The sequence below is a fragment of the Anabas testudineus genome, chromosome 15 (assembly GCF_900324465.2).
Source record: "Anabas testudineus chromosome 15, fAnaTes1.2, whole genome shotgun sequence".
Classification (NCBI taxonomy): domain Eukaryota; kingdom Metazoa; phylum Chordata; class Actinopteri; order Anabantiformes; family Anabantidae; genus Anabas; species Anabas testudineus.
In genome coordinates, this window is record NC_046624.1 from 19,618,645 (window position 1) to 19,638,730 (window position 20,086).

At 40.6% G+C, this 20,086-nt stretch overlaps 1 protein-coding gene across 2 annotated transcripts in view; it reads right to left on the reverse strand.

Moving 5' to 3' along the window:
• atrnl1a (attractin-like 1a) overlaps positions 1-20,086 on the reverse strand; it is a 181,647-nt gene that overhangs the window by 1,684 nt on the left and 159,877 nt on the right. For both annotated transcript variants that reach the window (XM_026356595.1, XM_026356592.1), the window contains one exon: positions 10,910-11,024. In XM_026356595.1, coding sequence (XP_026212380.1) covers positions 10,910-11,024 — 115 coding nt within the window. The remainder of the gene's footprint in view (positions 1-10,909; positions 11,025-20,086) is intronic.

A 20,086-nucleotide genomic window follows, 5' to 3' on the forward strand; every position in this document is an offset into this window, starting at 1 on the left:
GAACTGAAATATCCCATCAACATCAGTAATCAGACCCGTGACTACACCTGAACTTTAGCTCAGGTGTCTCCAGTTTCTCTTGATCCTTGTTGAGATGTTTCGACACCTCGACTGTAAATTAAACAGATTGGACACGATCTGGAAAAACACACAGCTCCTTATAGAAGGACTCACAGCTGGAGCTGCCTGTAGAGCTCAGTGGCCTCAATAACTGTCAGATGGAAGAAGTTTGGCACAACCAGGACTCTTCAGAGAACTCGTTGTCCGGCTAAACTGAGCAGTCGGGGAAGTGCTACTGGGAACCTCCAGTGCAGCACAAGGTGCTTTGAAATAATCCTGGTTCTGACCTTGTGGTTCTTGGGTTCTGTCAGCTGAGTCCTTCTACAAGGAGCCGTGTGCTTTTCCAAATCATATCTATTTAAATTACTGCAGGTTGGAAGGTGTTGAAACATCTCAGCAAGGATCAAGACAAACTGGAGACACCTGAGCTAAAGTTCAGGTGTTTCTCGATGTGATAGTTTCCAGTTTTTCATTTTTTAAATTCTGCACTGAGTTTAGATTAGTGAGGGGGGAAAGTTGAAGGTTTGTAGCATCGAGCTGCAACAGAACAAAACTGAATAAAGTGCAGGGGGCTGAAGACTCTCTGAAAGTGATGTAAACATGAGAACAATGAGCCTCGGTCAGAGGGTGCGACAGGTTGACACTCGTCGTCCTACTGGCAGACACCTCCTCACAACATTTTACCAATGTCTCCCCAGCCAGTGTGGTCTGGCTTCAGCAAGAGACAAGGGGGCTAACACTGAGGTCACTGAAGTGTGTCTCCCACAATCCTGTGTCTTTCCTGTTTCATTCTGTCTCCCAGGACATCATACCTCTCTCAGAACTGCTCCTGCACCTGATATTCGACTTGCTCTCCACAGTCGGGCTTACAGAGCGCGGGCCAGCGTCGGATGCCTCCGAGCATTGTGTTACCTTGGCAGTAGCCGCTGCTGTTAATGTGGATTTAGAGTCATGGCAGCTCTTGCAAGTGCAGCTAGTCCTGTCTTTCCCTCCCGACATCCGTGGGCCTGACAATGCATGGTCATTACGACAAGAGCTCAATCTGCTGGTATGCAGGAGCCAAATAAACAGAACAGGCAAACAGTGGAGGGAATCTGCTGTGCTCTTGATATGATTTGGATGCAGGATGTTTTCAGCATTTCACACTCAAGTAATTCTTGGGATTTTTTTTTTTTTTTTGGGTGGAAAGGGGGAAAGCTGATTACACAGTCACTCGGTGTTTGCCTGTGTGTACGTGACTCTGCAGGTTTATGTGTGTAACTGTTGCACATACATATCCTGCAAAGTTCAAACACAGCATGTCATGCAGACAGACACAGGAGCCAACAGTTTTCACCCAAATCAATAGGGAGAAGGTGACTGGTTGGCAGCAGTTTGTGTCAGAGCAGGTTCAGTAAGAGGTTTAAAGGTGTGTGTTGGGAAACCACCAGTAATGCTCTGGATTTTTGTTGCTGTTTAATTTGCAGAGTTTGGACCAACTACAGGAAGTACTTGTTTTCAAATCTCGTCAAAGTACAACAACAAGGCGAAAGACAAAGTTCAGAATTACAGCTTTTACTCCATGGTATGAAGACGTCGATACACTAAACAACACAAAAGACGAAGGAAAAGTGTTCTCCAAACTCCCACTAAGCTAAATCAAGTCAGTGACTTTCGAGTTTACAGTTTGTTTCCTGTAGTTTTCTGGTGTTTCAAGTTGTCAACGTCTGATTTAAAAGCTCGTCCGACTGATTAGTAGCATTAACTCCAAACTAAAGTTCCTAAATAGAATAAGCTGCCAGCTCAACTCAAGACAAAGGCAACAAGAATGTCACCATCATGTAACTAAAATCACCTCCACAATACCTCCGAACCAATGGTCCCTGTCTGAACCAGATGTGTGGTTCACACATCTGTCCACTAGACATCAAGCACCACTTCTCATATTACAACCTCTGGTACTGAGAGTACACAGGGACTGAACAAGAACTTGCCGCAAATGAATGATTTTCTAATGTGATATCTGAATATTCTATCAAATAGCTTTCACCTTTGACAAATTGCCGTCATAATTGTGTTGATTTTTCCAGGTGAACACACACGTCTCCATTTGCAAAATTAAATTGGCCAAAAGTAATCAAATTATGCTGCAGGTGAGTGCAAGTGCTCATTTGCTGCTGTGGTGACGGGGTGCGTTAATGTGATTGTTTTGTCAGGTGAGTTGACGCATCATTTACCCCCCACCCCCACAAGAAGAAGACCCTCCTGATAGACTAATGGGGTCATTAACAGGAGACTAAATTCCCCAAGAACACATATCAGCACAGGCCTGACGTGGAAACTGGGACTGGAGCTGGAAAACATCTGTGACGGGAGGAGCCGCTCGCTAACGTGATGAACCTACAGCTAAACATCAAAGCTCGGCTTCTGAGTTGGTGCCTGCCCTCGATGAAGGCACCAGGGATGGCAGCCTGCTTAGGACCCGGTTTAAGAAGCACGGCGGTTTCTGTTCCATGAAGTAAAGGAAAATCTGTGTCATTCAAACAGAAGCACATTGATATTCAAATATTTATGCTTTTGTGAGGCCCTGATTTCAGGTTGTAGAGGACCACCAAACATGACAAACAACTACCACCCTTTGATGTCTGCATGAAAGATTTAGGTTCGACTCTGACGAACTAGGATGCCTTTCATTAACGGAGCACGGCAGTGTTTGGAAAATCTTTTCTTTCTGCTTGTTTGAAGAATGCAAGATGTAAAATGCCTTCAAATTACCAGACATTTGTATTTAAATATGTCTACAATATGTCTGAGAGGACAACAACAAGACGGGAAAGATCTGGTAAGATGAGGCACAAAGTTTGTGGCTCCATCATTAAAATAAAACAATATAACTGCACATCTAGAGTTCAAAGGTCACGACCAGGGTCTTGTTTTGCCCTATCTGTTTTTTAAATGCATATGAACAGATCTGTGAACTGAGTCAGAGCTCCAGTTGGTCTTAAATATAATAAATATCTAAAATTGTTCTGTCAATCATTGTAATAGCAGCACTTGCTTTATTTTTTTAATGCAGGTATTTGGAACAAAACCTTTAAGACGAGCTGCAAAACGACGGGTGAGGTAAGGACAGCGACCTGATACGCTCAGACCCTTATGTCCACATGATTAATACATCAGCTGCCTGTGTGTAAATGCCACTGAGTATGTGACTAAAAGTCAACAAGGAGATGGATGAAGGAGTCGCGGTGACAGGAGCGTCCATCCCAGTGGGGTGGATAGTTTCAAAGACAAAGTGGATCAAAGTATTGAGGATCCACTCTGGGTCAATGGAGCTGCGTTTTCAAGCTCTGTGCTCAAATTTCTGTCAAGCAGCTATCCAGTCAGATGCTCAGAGGGAAACAGTGGGACACGGGGAGGAGGGCGTGGGGAGAGGGGAAGAAAAGGCCACAGCAATGTTTAAAGGCCAGTACTCACAGTCTGTCTGGTCTGAGGGGAATGAAAGAGGGGAACGGAAAGAGCCTATATATAGTCTCATATATGGGAGAAAATATAGCTGCAAATAACCAGACAGCTAAATGATGAACTAGATTGAATCTATGTGAACAGAGTTAGATTCAAAGTGTTTCTGCCTAGAACAGAAGCTGAAGGTAGAACAAACTCATTAGCCTAGCTTAACATGGGGGGGGGACAGATAAGATACCAAAGAAATCTACTTTCCAAATGTGCCAAAGATGCTTCAGTCACTACGTGCGTGTCTACAGCTGCTTTTACAGCAGGCTGTCATGTACATCATGATGGGCCTGGGGTGGAAGAGGACAAGAGCGTAATGTCCACAGAGGACCAGGGGACGTGTCCACAGCACTGTTTAAAAACAGGAAATCTCTCCTCTCATAAACTGTCTTCACCAATCAGAAGTAAACTAATGTTCTCTTCTCAGTATAAACCTACTGAACGTTCACTCAACTCCTTAAGCTTTAATTTGCTAACTACATGTCATCCAGCAACAGTGAACACAACAGCTGTGCATGCGGCTCCCGGCTCAGAGCTTGTCCCAAAGCTTTTGACTGTACCGTCCACGTGTTTACTTGTTCTCACCACTGGACACTGAACAGAACATGTAAATAATGTGGAGCAATGAGAAGTTCTGCTCCTCGCCCATCGGGGACAGGCTTGATCATGCTTCATGCACTGAAGCAAAAGTGAAGCAGGACAAAAAAAAGAGTTACTGCACTCTGTCCAAGATCCACAGTCTCTCGGAAAGACATTAAATAGTAGACGGGTGAAAATATCTGCAACATCACTGAAGTTCATACAGTGTCCCACGCTGACCGTCAGCTTCACTCTATGATCTTAGCTGTTTTAGAAAACACCATAACGTGCACGTGGAGACGACAAACGGCAACAGAAGAATCAGTAAAACGTAATGATGCAGCAGTTAGATATGTGTTCTTGAGGAACTGTGCCTAGAGCTCACACAACAATTTAACTGAGCGTCATTAAATGAAGTAACTAAACAAAGACAGAAGAATTGAAACAGGACGTGAGGAAGTAAAGGAAACTATTCAGTACCAGAGACAGACCTGGGAATATCTATATTATTTAAGTGCCTTTATTTATTTTGTGTCCTGCCTCTTTCTGTATCTGACAAATTTCACTCCACTGGGTTTTTGCTCATAAAGTATTTTTTACAAATCTGTGTCTTATCGAGCGTCACAGCCTTTTAATACCTCCTCTCATTCTTCTTTTCATGCAGCCCTATTTTTATATTCACAAAGGCATCTTACAGTACCTATATTTTTCCCCTCGTTTTAGCCTTTCAGATATGCCCGGGTCTGTCTCTGGTACTGAATAGGCAGATTAGTGCAGCAAAAGCAGCTGTGAATACTGCTGTGCCTCCTCTGTCTCTATTGACCCACTATCTAAGCTCGAGAGAGAGGCTGAACCTCAACAACACGGCTGCACCAAAATGAGAATATGTGCAACCTGGTAAATCCATTAATACTGCTGAGTCCTATTTAATATGAAAGAATAAAAAACCAACAAATGCATAAAGACGTAAACTGGCTCCAGAAATAGAAAGAACAGTGGATGGAGCCTCTTTTTCCATCCATCACTCCCTGAGTTTCGACTACGCTGTCAGTCTTTAGTCCTGCTCTGACATCATGAGTCATCATGTCAGGCCACTGTGACTTTGACTCACTGAGTCACTCGGTGGTCAAACTGTTCCTCTCCTCTCCAAGTCTCTCTGTGGCCGGCAACACGTGAGTCAACCACTGCAATTTGGCTGTCAACAGTTGTGATTCACTCTAACAGTAGCAAGTCAGTTTTATTCATTTCTCCTGCTAGAATCACTGGACCGGGAGTCCTGCAACATTTTTTTAATCAGACTTTAAACAGAACAATCTGTGAATGTTTTATCATGTCAGCTTGTTTCTGTCTTGCTAGACCAAAGTAACTTGTAGCGAGAAAAGCTCTGACACCATTATCTTACCCCCTGTGCTAATTCCAAAACTGCACAACAATATTCAATAATCAGAGTAAAGGCACCATCTTGCAGGATACTGTAAATGTTTTGTGTCTCCTGTCAAAACTAGATGTCAAAGTCACAACTTGCATTTTAAAGTTTCAGACAAAAACCAGATCAATCAGCTCCCAGTTGTATCCACCTAGAACACTTTAAAGATGGTAATGAACAAAACATATGCCTCAGATTCCCAAAGTCAACAATCAATGGCAGGTTGTTTTAATATTAAAGAGTTTTAAACTGAATATTCATGATTACATTTAAAATATCTAAAATAAAATTTAAGTGTAGATATCTGGAGATAACTTATATTATAAGTTAATATTATTATAATAAAATTATAATTTCAACTAGTCAACAATATAATTCAAGTTATCTATAATTGCATTCTGGACAGTAAGAATGACATCTTAGGATATCTACACTTTTCTGACTGGTCACAATGCCTTTGCAGATATCGGATATAACATCATCAATGCCATCGTGATGATTTCAGTTCACATAACATATCTGCAATGTATATCTGACAGGTCAAAACTGTAATAACACTTGGCTTGTTCACTTGAATGGAAAAACATATTTAAGATATGTACAACTGTGTTTCGCCTATCCATAAATTAAATACAGGATATCTTTAATGACATTTTGACATAATAATTCCAATTAAATATATCTCTGGGCATATTTAATATATCATAAAAGATACGTATCTTAATTATCTTACTAGCTGCAATTCAACTGTAGATTTCTTCAATTTAAGTTTTGACTTGTCAGAAATACATTCATATCTAATAAATGCTAAAACATAATGATGTCTGCCACATTTTGAATATCTAAAGTCATGTCATTTTACCATAAAGAAACTTTTGAAAAGTCAAAAGGTCATTAAATATATCTGTAATATGATTTTTAACTAGTCATATTTATGGATAGGCAGAACTAAACAGTAGATTTCTTAAATTAATTTTCCTACTCAAGTGAACAAGCCATTCTCACTAGTCAAAATGTTATTACACATATCTTTAACTGGATTGTGACTTGTCAAAATGTTGGATATGAATTACAGTTTTGACAAGTCAGAAATACATCGCAGATATCTGTACTGTGAATCCTGTGATATCTCAACTCCCTTTCTCTAAGACTTGGTGGATCTGTTTTAAACTATATATTTTTGTGCAGATCATGTTGATTTGGTTTGATTGGTTTTGATTATTTAAAAATATGTTCTGACACAAACTGTGCTACTTCTACTATTAAAATAAATTTACAAGGCAGTAAAATGTGCAAAAGAAGTGAATGGGTGAATACTTTACAGCTGTTTTCACATATGAGCTCCAGACAATGTTGGGAGAATTAGGTCCAGACATTGTGCAGATTTGTGCTTTCACACAGTGGATGATTGTCCTAGTCAGACTCATTCTCACATGAGATCACACTTCAACATTGCCCAGACCTTTGAACCAGGCTGCCTCATTTAGATATTTGCACATGAAGCTCACCTGAGAAATGTCTAGGTATGTTCAGTACATGTATGAAAGCAGCTTGTGACAGTAAACTGTGTGAAATGAGATGATCACTAATGCAACAACAGAAGCTTTTACCACAGGAAAATGACACACACTTGAATCTCACAATGATCTGAAAGGAGTACAGCTACTGAAGAGTGTGAGAATCGGAGAAAAAGGGAAAACGGGAGTTTTAAAACTGGCGCTGCAGTTTTTTTTCCTCATGTCCTAAAAGCACTGTTAGTGTTTCCCTTTTAGTTTTTACATATACAGGGTCAGTTGATGGTAACACCTCAGGGGAGCAGAGCAAAGGGGGACAAGAAGAAAACAAAGAGTAGATAGAGAAGACGGAGCCCGGGAAAGCAAGTTAAAATAGACTCGCTCATTGAGGATTCCTCTTGAAGTGTCTCCCACCGTGGGTGGGCGGAGCTAGCCTGCAGTGACTTCACGTTCATAGACGCTAACATCAATGGAGGGCTGCTGTCTGACCCTACGATGAGGCTCTCTCTGGGGAGCAGACGGGTGGGAGGATGGAAGGAGGAAAGGAGCAGGAGATTGGGAATGGATGATGGGTGGGCGATTTAATTTTATATATATCTAAGGCATCTATGTGCCTTGGTGGTTTTTGAAGTTGCATCTTGCGTTTACGTGCCTGGATGCACATCAGTGCTTGTATGTGTGAGCACTGCGATCACGACTGACTCTCTGATCACTACACAAATACACACAGGAACACATACACAACCAACAACTTCAGGCTTCAAACACTCAACAGTTATTTCATTGATTTGATGAGAAAAACACAAGAGCCAGGATGTCCCCCAGAGAGCAGCCTCACTAGAACTGATGAGACTCTTATTGGCCCTAATTTCCTGAAAAGTCTAGTGCTGTGATGAACTAATGTCCAAAACAGCAGGTAGTTTAAAGTGAACACGAAAGCCACTGGTGAAACAACTCAGTCTTAGCTCTTATACATGGAAAATGTCTTTTAACAATACAAATACCCTTTGACCTAACGTCTCTTCACCATTGACCATATTTTAGTTTAGTAATAAAACCACACATTTCATGTTTCTTATTTATAGCACAGAGCAGCTCTCAGTAATATTATGTCCTTTATAGAGTAGAAGTCTACATCTTATTTCTACTTCATATTGTGTTGATACTGTCGAGAATCTGACTTTCTCCATTAATATAAACATTAGCTACTTGAACTGAACAGAATCTCCTCTATCCTTAAAACACCAGTTATCAAAAACAATCTTTTCACAGGCAAATTTAACTCAAGTCTATTTTCTCCACTTTTTTCACATTTCCATTACATTTCTGATGTCTACTCTGTGCAACCAGCTAAAATGTTCTAAGCTCTGCAGCTTCCTCCTTGTCAAAATCAGGAGCAGTGAGAAGATGGAGAAACCTGCTGTGCTTTACTGCAACAACATCCACGTGTCTCCAGGTCACTGAGTAGTAGACACTCGAAGAAAGGGAAACGTTTGTTGGCATGCACCTCAATAGAAAGAGGATCCGACCATTGTTGAGAACTAACACCATGTTGCTCATTTATTTCCATTACTCGTATCAGACAGCTCGTTTACTAATTGAGCTTCTTATAAATATGTTTTAATAACCAACTGAAATAATGACAATAAGACCTGAGATGTAAAAAATAATAGGAAATAAGCCTTTGCACCATTGACATCTTTTCAAAGCACATGATGCTTTGGATCAACATTTTCAAAGAAAGTCCAAACAACTAAATCAGCACACAAGTTGAGCAAAGACTGATGTTACTGTACTGTACTGTGTAATTTCCACACTTTCCAGTCATTTACTATATCTCCATTTGTTCCTAATGCACTTGTTACCATTAATCTCACTTGAGTTTTTTTTTTATCATAATTCCCTCTGGGGACAGCAAAGCTTTCATTTTCTCTCTCTTACGCACTTATTCTCACACACTCTGACACTTCTCATTCCCTGTTCCCTTCCCTCTATTAGACTACAGTCACTGTTACCGCGTTTTAAAGGCTTCAGCAAAAAGCTCTTTCTAGCTTAAGAATAATGCTTTCTTGAAAATGGCTTCATTTTCCGTCTGCTCTGCTCGTTTTCCTGGCCTTTGCCTGGAGGAGCAGGGGCTTCTCACACCTGGTTTAGTTACATACAGTGCACTTCACAGATCAAAAGTACCAACAGGCAAGCTGACAGAAGTCTCCTAAAAAGCTGCAGGGGAGAAAGAAAATACAAAGAAAGACAGCACTAAATGTACTGGTGTACGCGTGAGCTGGGAGACAATACGAGAGGTTGACTGAGGTGGAAGATGAGCTTGAGAGAGAAGATTGGCCTCACGCTGACAGTGCACAACGCTCAGCTTTGGTCAGGTCTGTGAGGAAGTGCTGCTGCCTGTTCAGTGATTTCCAACAGCCATGTGGTGGTCGAGAGCGACTAGGGGGATATCACATGTCATCGTCTACAGGGGCAACATGAGCTCAGACTGTGGAAAGTCAGGATGTCTCATTGAGGGGAACAATTGATCCAACAGTAAGTGTTGGAGGAAAACCAGGTAGGTCTGACCACATCAGGTGCCAAATGTCAGGGTTTTTCTGAATAATACATTATTCCACTGTGAAACCAGACTGATGCTGAGGGGAAAGGTAAAAAAGGAATCTTCACATGTTTATAAACTGCTTATCCTGGTTCTAATATATATGATCTTGATCTAGAAATCACCAAATCATCACTTACTAGGCCAATGCACCCATAGTATATGCAGATAACTTGACCGCTGTGCTAGGAATTATGTTCTAATAAAATATTGTTCCAGAACAGAATAAATTTAGACATGGGATAAACCCACAGATACACACATGTACGTTACTGATCGAATGATTCAGTGAACTTCCTGATTATTTGTACTGGACTGAATGTGACTCACTTTCCTTTTCAGACTTGCATTAACCCCACAAACAAAATTAAACCACAAATTATGAGCTCAAAGATACGAAGGGCCAAAACTCAAACGTACATTCACCTGGTAGGTGTTAAAACAGTTTTAAGAATAACATCTCTGTCCGCCTTGACGGGATTCAACATGTAACCTTTGAGCTTTAAAACAGCTTCCTGCTCACTAAGCTACATTTTAGCCTTTAGCTCTGCTGTGTGTCTGCAGACTGTTCTAATGATGACAGCCAGGAAACATCAAGGATGCCATCACATTTTAGTCTTTACGGTGCTTCTGTTTAAACTGCCAGAGCCTGTTTTACATGATAGCTGATGGGAAGCTGCCGTAAGGCAGCTAAACGGTGTCTTTTTAGACAACTGTTCAACTTGTAAAAGGATCATGAATGGTCTAGAGTGTGTTTTTGTGACTCAGTTATGACAAACATGTGAGATTTCATGCTTCAAAGACAGCTGTCAGTTTACACAACAGCAAGAATAAAAAAAAAAGAGCTGATGTTTGTCACATTAGCTGTTTTTGACATAAATACTCTGCTGATATGGGACAAATATTACAGCTGATCATTATGCATGACCTGACTTTTCAAAGACAGCACAAAATATGATGTAAAAAGCATAACACTGTGCAGTGCTGTACTGGTTAATGTATGCAGAAACCATTAAAAGAAACCATTAACTGGAAACGATCAAATTAGAAAACTAAAACCAAACATAAAACTGCAGATGTAGTTTAGGGAAAACGTGGACGTAGATAAGTTTGAAGGTTTAAGCTCACACACTGAAAACCTGTAAGAATCTTTTGAAACTAAAAGAAGTTTAGTACAAACTGAAATCACATATTTTATAAGTGGTTTACTCGTCTGTGTATTTGTGTGAATCGTACCAGACTGTCCTGGTGGAGGTATTCCAGATGGGACTCTAGGCAGGTACAACAGCACAGTCAAAACACCTGCTCTACTCCCCCAGCATGGCTCCATGGCGATGGGCTTCGGCACCATCTGCAAACACAGAAAAGAAACAAAATGCATAAACAGTAAGTTGAAAATTAGTAAGAAGATCAGAAATAGAAAGATTCAGAGAGCAAATAGTTTGCAATGAGTCTATTTTCATCTAATTAAACACCATGGAGAACTAAATGGAACATTTTCCTCCCTATAGACAAGTGAATGATGGAGAGATGTTCATTGACATCACTGGCTGCAGTGCATGTGCAGTTATGTTATAGATCCACAGCATTACAGCAGCTACACAGTTCATCTTAAGGATGTAGCAGACAGCTCTACACCCACAGCTCTGGCTGCATTGTCCATATCACTGCTGCCACCTCCCCGAGGATCAAAGCTCCCAGCTGGGGGAAGCAGGATGACTGGCAGCCTGCGGAGTTCCACCTGCTGTGCAGCTGATGTGGACAGGTAGGAGACCATTCTGTCTGTCTCTCCAGGTAAATGTGCAGATACACGTTTAGATATCAGCTGTCACATCCGTTCTGCTCATGCAGGCTGCTCGCAGCCGGCAGTCCTTAAATGCACAGTTACAGATTTTCTTTGCTTCCCATAAAACCTCAAATAAAGTTAGAACAGTTTTCAAACATATGGTGTCAAACGGAGCATTTGCACAATAGAACTCAAACCCAAAACCAGCTCCTTTTAAACACTGGTAACTTCTAACTAATTCTAAAACAAGAATAACCATCAGCCATTGTGCAGGACCAGTGGGACTCATTCAGTATAATGCACCGTACTGAGTGTTAGCACTCAGTGTTTCCTTACATTCAAACACACAAGAGAAGAGTCTTTGAGTTATTGATCCTGTTTGACCCTTCTGCCACACCCTACCACAGAGGTCACAGCAATAGACCCTGTTTATTTCTATTGTCTGTGGGGAATTGAGACACACACACACACACACACACACACACACACACACACACACACACACACACACACACACACACACACACACACACTACAGTATAAATAGAAAAGGGGCTTACAACAAGTTCTTGCAACATGCTTTAGATCACAGAATCCACGAAGCAAAGATAAACCTGTCTGTCCTCTTCCTCGTTTTATCTAAATTACTTGTTTAATTTAACAAAACAAATTATTAATTGTTGTATATGCAAGTACCAAAAAATGAAACAATCCAAACATGACCCAACATTTTAGTCTTTAAAACAGAAACACTGAAGAATATTGAAGACACTGAACGTGAATGCAGAGTGCAGACATCCAACAACACGGCTGAAACGGGCAGCTCACGGCACAATTGTGTCAAACTCCATAAATATAAACCAAGTCACTGCTGGAATGACCATCTGTGCTCAATAATGGTGAGTAACGCTGTCCAAATATTTAATTACTGAGGGTGACATTCAGTTCTGACAGCTTACAATCAAATAGAAGACGGAAACCAGCTGTCTAACGTTGAAAGGTGGATACAAGAATCAGGTATAGCAGCGCACTTCAGTGTGTTAACTCAGCAGGCATGTGAATGGAGTGATTAAAGAACACATCAACACAGTAGGATGCTATCAAAGTACTTAAAGTAACTTTACACAGCGCAGTGCTTAGGCCACCTTGGCGCAAACACACAGAGGACACACACAAACAAACACATAAAAATCCCCCTGGTATTAATAGGTTGAAGTGCTGGAGCGTACAGCATAATTAGAGGCTCCTCTGTTTGTTTAGTGTTTTCAGCGTGTCAGGAAATGATGAATTCCCTCCTAACTAGAAAAACACACAAGTGCACACACACATGCACACACTCGACTGACTCTGTAACTACAACTTCCTATTAGCAAGCAGTCTTTCTCCTGATTGAGATCATTCACAGATGAAGCAATGAATCACTTTTGTTTCTATTTAGGATTCTCTTTGTAAACAAAAGGGAGGAGAATAAAGTAAAACAGAGAGAAATGACACGAGTAACAGGAACCCGCTGGCACCAATGTTTTGAGGATGTTTCCTTGTTAACCGTGCAAACAATGTTTGATGCATTAATAACTAATATTCACTGACTTATTTACTTAAGTCATTGTCTATTACACTTTATCCTGTCAGCATGGTTTCAAAAGCAGCAGTAGCTTACTTCTGTGTGTGTGTGTGTGTGTGTGTGTGTGTGTGTCATGTAGTTACAACCCACTAGCTCATTAGTTCTAAGATGCACATTAACCACAAAAGATGAGCATGCACATTCTCAACCATGTTTACATTGCATCAGGTTTGCGACACACTATTTCCTCTCAAACCACTGGGAAGTCGTAAAAATTCACGGTTAGGTCGGTGTAGCCACAGAGCCAAACAAAGGTTAAGAAGATGTATTAGTGTTTGGTGTGAGCTGCAATTTAATATGTGCACCATAAAAAAACTGAAAGAAAAATTCAAAGAAACAACAAAAACAGTGTTTAAGCTTAATGTAAGTTCATATTTAACATGTTTAAATCAAAAGATGAATAGCTAAATGTTACAGGCTTGGACTGACACCCTCTTGTCTTGTGTGTTTAATGTGTTTTGAGTGTGTATACATATTAGTATGTGCAGTTGTCTGCCTGGGACTGGTGCCTGAGATACTCGCACTAGTTTGCCTCCTGTGCTCAGCGACCGGACCAGCGGACCAGTCCCGTGCTCTAATCAAGCTACAGCCACCTCACAGCAGCTTAATGTGAGCAGCTCATCATAGACCTGTTGAATGTTTAGCTGCTGGTTTGTTCTCATATTACTGTGAGTCCGTAGAAAGTTGTCTGCCTGCAGATTTGGCCAGGATGTAAACAACAACTGCAGCTGATCTTTGTATGACCCTCTTACTCAGTTTTCTCCAGCTACCTCCACCACCAAGTGTCACCGCTTTCTGCAGCCCTCACAAACGTCCACCCTGCTTGTGACGCATACATTACAAACACTAACTCTAGTGCTCAAAACTCCATGTGTGAATTGTAATTCAGTGACAAACTATTTGCACTTGGTGAGTTCACAACACTAGTCATTAGTTGCAGCAGCTGGTCTACTTGTCAATACACAGTGGTTGAACTGATGTGTGAGCACTTCCATTAGCGGTTTGGCCCATTTGATGTCAATGGTTAATAACTGCTTTGCAAAATGACAAATGTAACTGCAGAAGACTGTGTGTGTGTGTGTGTGTGTGTGTGTGTGTGTGAGAGAGTAAATGCTGAAGCAGAGCTGAGATGTTGTGACGACTCTAAGAGCTTTCTCTGGCTCCTTTGCCAAACTAATCGCAGTAAGTGAGACAGAGAGCGAGACACCAGAGAGAGCAGAAGTGACAATTAGAGAGAGAGAGAGGGGTAGAAATGACTGGAGAAGACACAAGAGGGGTGCCAGGGGAGGTTAGTAAGGTTAGTGTGGAGAATCAGGTGGGTGGAGTCCAGGTAGCCATTTAAGTGAATTGTAAAATCCTGCTGAGCTGTGTGTCCAGTATAAAAGCTTTCTCAGCTTACGGCCAACTAAGTAGAGCCTGAGAGAAAGAGAACAGAGGTTCTGACCCGACAGAGGGGGAGAGAGAGAGAGATATCAGAGTCTCTCTCTCTTGTTTTATTTATATTTTAAATATCAAGTGCCACTTAAGGCCAGACAACAGTTTTTGCTGACTGTGTGAAATAAAGAAATTGGCTCCTTGACAGTACCGAGCAATTTAAAGCCATTGATCTATAAAGAATTATTGAATAGAATCCAGAAAGACTGTTCTTTAAATTGATGCCATTTTTAGTGGTTTGGTGCCATCTCTGGTGAGTGCCAAATGGAGCCATAGCAGTAATGTCATTTTATTGTAGTCTAATTCAAACACATTTTTCCACACGCAGTCGTTTTTCAGCCATGTTTTGCTTTTGTTTTTCTTGATGCAGCTGTCTACACACACTACATACATGTATCATGTTTTGATAGGTACGTCTATTTTCTTCCAACTTCAACAACATAGCAACATCAATTTTGTATTGAGCTGTGTGTTCTGCCAAAAACTGCACAGCAGCACTGAGGCTAAATGTTTCCAGTGATTGCCTGAGTTTATCAGTCTGATTTAAAACCTGCACACTGTTGGCTCTCTACGGCCCATGCTTAGTTAACCCTGATCCATTTAGTTTTCTCTAAAAACTGCTGCATGTAGAACTGAATAGAGAACATTTTCATTTCATAAACAACAAACCTAAAAAGTGCACATATTGCAGCTATTTAAAGCAAAATGTTTTGCTTTAAAGTTTGCAGCTGGTTTGTAGCATGTATGAAAGTGATGATTTATAGTCCATATTGTCCTGTAAGCTTGCATCCTGTCTTGTGTTTAAGATTTTCCTTTCAGTTTCTATATTTTTGTTCAAAGGTTAATAAAAAATATTTCTTCTATTATATGGTACATTACATAAAATAAATGTTATAAAGGACTTAACCTGCTTGAATATAGTGCACTGCAGGTCAGATGCTGACGCGCTGCTTGGATCAGCTGATTGCCATTAGCTAGCGAGTAATAATCCTGATAACATTGTACAATATGACCTTTGTCCCTTGACAACTGTTACTATTACCCTCATGTCAACACCACTTGCTGCTGCAGCTCCTTTTGTGCTCAGGTTTTTCTTTTGTTGACTGCAGAGGTTTTATGTCCCTATGTTTATACAGATAGACCCAACATGTGGACTATCCTCGATGTGTTGTTCTGCCTGAGGATTTTCTACACCAAACTGCATAAAGACTGTACAATAAATAGTTATATCATGACACGTGCCACCGACTAATCACACCTTTCTGTGAGAACAGAATGAGTAGAACTTGGGCACAGTGGAAACCTGATGACCGCAGCCAACGTCACTGGAGAGCAGCGGCAGCGTCATGGCAGCACTGTGACACAATGTTCTTATCTGTGTGCGTAAGTAAAGTGTGAATCTATCTTTGTGTTCGTTCTTTATCCTGCTGGTCCCATTTGCGTCAACACACTCTTGTCATTTAGAGCAAAAGAACATGTGACAGTCACGTCAATGTGACACCACAGTGCTGGATAGAAACATGCTCGTTTTACCCAACAATAAAACATAAAAAAGGAAACTTCAACCGGGTCCCCTGAGTTCATCTCATCTGTCTGTTTGCTTTTCTCTTTTCATTTATCGAAAATAACAGAGAAAAGAGGAAAATTCCGAGATGTTCTGCAGAAGCGAGGTCATTCAACAAAGTGTCAATCTCACCTCCCTCCTCCTTTTATCTAATCTCCTCGCAGCTTCCTTCCTCCTGTTTTTTTTCCATCCACACCTCTCTCCTTTTTGTACTTGCTTCAAACAACAGTTGTTGCAACAGTCCTCCCATTTTTGTTGCTGGGATGAATCAAGTGGTCAGCTGAGCGGTACTTGTAGGTGGCTGCAGTGCTACAACAGCATCTTCCTCAGAAAAGCTTTTTGTCTGCAGCTGAGTTCTCTTGTAGTATGCTTTCATTGAATTTCTACACATGACAGAGTGAAATCACAGTTAGCTAATTCCTACCTCAATTCAATCATTAATCATCGTAGAGTAAAGTGGACATGGACAGCTTGCCATCATGTGGGACAATGAATTCCCAAGTTTATCAAGGTATTCAACAGGATAATATCAGGGAGGCTGTAAACAAGCTGGAACTCAATAAAAGTTGAAAACCCTAAACATCAAAGTAAATCTATTACAAAATGGCTTCAGAGACATAAAATCCACCTTTTGGGACGTCCCAGTCAGAGACTCTAGAGTCTCACTTTCAATTCAATTTTGTTTGTATAGTTCCAAATCACAACAGAAGTCACATAAAACGGTAACTTTCAATCACGCGAAGTCTGAGAAGTCAAACATGTAGGACGATGATACTAAATTAAAGTTACAACGTATAGACCATGTGGATCAGGTGAGCTGAAGCAGACAAAAACATATATGGAAATAAGGATATTCAAACATTTAAGCAAAACTTCTGTCTGTTCTGCTGAAGCATCTCCACCATCCTGTCCCCTCCACCCCCTCCCCAGCATTTCCCCCTGGTGTGTCAGCCATTTACACCATTACCACCTTTCAATAGCGCTTCTGTTTTTCTTTTCGGGTGACTGGACTCTGTAATGGGCCTTTGAGTTTGGAGAATAGGGTTAACGTAACAGGTTATTGCCTCATGAAATTCAGCTACAGGAAATTGTGTTATCTAGGTGCCAGTAACCTCCCACACAAAAAAACTTCCTGACACACAAAGAAGAACACATTTTTCACTATTTCTGTACTTTTTAAAATTTCCATTATCACAAAGTTTCAATTTTTTAAGTAGTATAAGTAACGAAACAAATAATTACCAATGGTGGGTTTCTGATCAGCTGCTCATCGTGAGGTCAAATCAGCAGAAGAGTGACTCATAAAAACAGCTTCGCTTAGCAGAGGAGAGGAGAATTTTTTCCAGTCAACAGGAAACTTTCAGTGCCAATAAAGTTTCTGTATGTTTTGTTTGTAAAACACATAACTAATGGATTTGTGGTGTTACAACACAATATAAATATATTTAACCAGGATAATACAGTAAGGGACAAGAAACGGTTAGAGTTAGACGAGGGGACAGTATTTACTGTAATGACAGAACGTAAAGGTCTATGAATAGTAGTGTAAGGTCTTTTTGATGATTATTATTGTTGATATTTGTTTCTGTTTGCAGTTTTTTTATAGGAGAAAGAGGAGAAAAGAGAAGAGTGGAAGTAAGAAAGTAAGAGAACGTAGATGTAGCTTTAACTGTGACTGAGCAGGTTAATGATCACAACTGAAACATAAATTATTGTACAGTATAACACCAGTGTGTCTAGAGGTCAAAGGATAAATATACATACAGGAAAACACACATTGACAATGAGTTGAACCATTTCTGAAATCCTCTCCCTCCAAATTGTCTCCTTTCCTCTGCTCCATATCGTCTGCTCAGTCCCACTCTCCCCTCATTGTCCCTTACAATCTTCGCTGTCAGGCCTCTCCGTCTTCCCCATTACTTCCATCACTCTCACTCTATCGCTTCCTCCTAATAGCCTCCTCTCTCTGTCACTCTATTTATCTGCCTCTCCATTTCTGTCTGTGTCCTTTTCTCCACCGCTTTCTGTTCTGAACCGAACCTTCTCTCATTCTCTTCAACTTTACCAACACGCTGCCAGAAAAACACGGAAGAACCTCTAACAGGCAAAGTTTGCAACTCAACAAGTAATGATTTGCTGGTCAAAACATATCTATGCAGCAGTGAGGTGCTTTTTACATGAGTAGGTAACATACATGTGTCAAACTGTGTGTTTACAGCATGAAGAACAGCTAGTTTATCAGTAGGTGACAGTCTTTTCTATTTAAAATGCTGAGAAGTGACTGATTCATGTCTATATTGTTGGAACACATGCACACAGCACTGGTTCTGGTATAACACACGTCAGTTGTTTCAGTTTCACAGTGACTGTAGGATAAAGAACTTCAGTGTGTCATAAGAACAGAAACCAGATTAGTTCTTTGGCACCTATTGACCTTTACATCTTTGCACAGCAGTTAGTGACGACTCTCATTGACATAATTCATTTCTTAGCCCCCTACTGTCGTGTAGGCCATGCTCATCTACTCTGTATTGATTTTTAATTTATCACATGTACTGCCTTAACCTAACCAAAAGCTAATTCCAATTCTAACCCTAAAACCTAGTTTTAACCCCAAAATTGCTTTTTAAACACCTTCTTAAAAATAAAGTCCTCACACCAGAGGTTAAAAATGCATGCTGGTCCTCACAATGATAGCCATACCCACACACACAAACACTGTCTCGTTCCCTGATCAGCACCATTTCCTCTCAATCCACCAGACTCCCCGGGGAGGAGAGCGACAGATACAGACAGATAGACAGGGAGACGAGCAAATAGAAAAAAGGGGGTTTGGGACGGAGAGGGGACTGGACACAACTATTTTCTGCCCTGCGGGGGTGGACATGCATGGCCGCTTTAATCGGCTAAGGAGGGCATGACAGGGGGCACTCTTCACACCTCAGGGGTCACGGAGCGATGCAGTGTTTGTGTATGTATGTATGTGTGTGTTCCTACATGTATGCCTGCCTGAAATGTGTTCGACATGGAGGCCAGTGGAGGTTACAGCGTGTTTAAAGCTCCTCAATCCAGCCTGGAGCCTTTTGTGCTGGTTTAAAGCCACTTAAAATGCCACCAGGGAAGATGAGAGAGTGCAACGAGGAGAGGAGGAGTAATCTTTGAATAATTAAATAACCTTGAGATTGTCACCGACCCTTGATTTCACTTGTTCAAGTTTAGAATGATGGTCCAAAATAGTTTCTTCTTTTCATTAAATATCTTTCTGTGTCTCCGTCTCTTCAGCCAAGGTGGTTCTATTTCCATGTAAAATTACTTTTTAGGTACTTTAGTTATTTTAGGACAGCTTCCAATTACATACATTTTTATCAAACTCCAACCTACACATCTTTACACACTTTCTTTCTCTGAACAGACGTGATTTAAGTTAACAGTCAGCATAACTAATATGTTGCTGCGTTACTGAGATAGCGCCTGAGGTTTTTGTAGATATGGACAAAGATAAGATCAGCATTGTTTTAAGATATGCACCTGATATCAGACTTCTCATGGCTGTATTTCCTTTGATTAAAGAAGTTTATTTGCCTCTTAGCTAAATCAGTGTGTTTGTGTGTAGTGTGTGAAGAGCGCATTTAATGTGCTTATCCACAGTTCAGTAACCCTTATTACTTAAGTTAACGAATTTTTGTGTGCTTCTAGTTTATACATGAATATTTAACCATTGGCATGGCTTGATTTCAGAGAAAGCAGCTGCCACAACAATCCTTCTCAAGTTAGACCAGAGACCCAAGTTAAGTCCAGTGTCCCTTTTAACTTAATGGATATAATTTATATATAATTTAACTAACTGAATATGAAGTGCTTATTAGAACTCAGACCTGACCGAACATTAACCATAGCACAAAAGGCTTCACTATCCATCTATCAACAGTGGTTTCAGTCCATGTATATCTCATGTTTTCAGTAGATATGAGAATTGATTATTTTTACTGTTTTCACTTCCCGAGG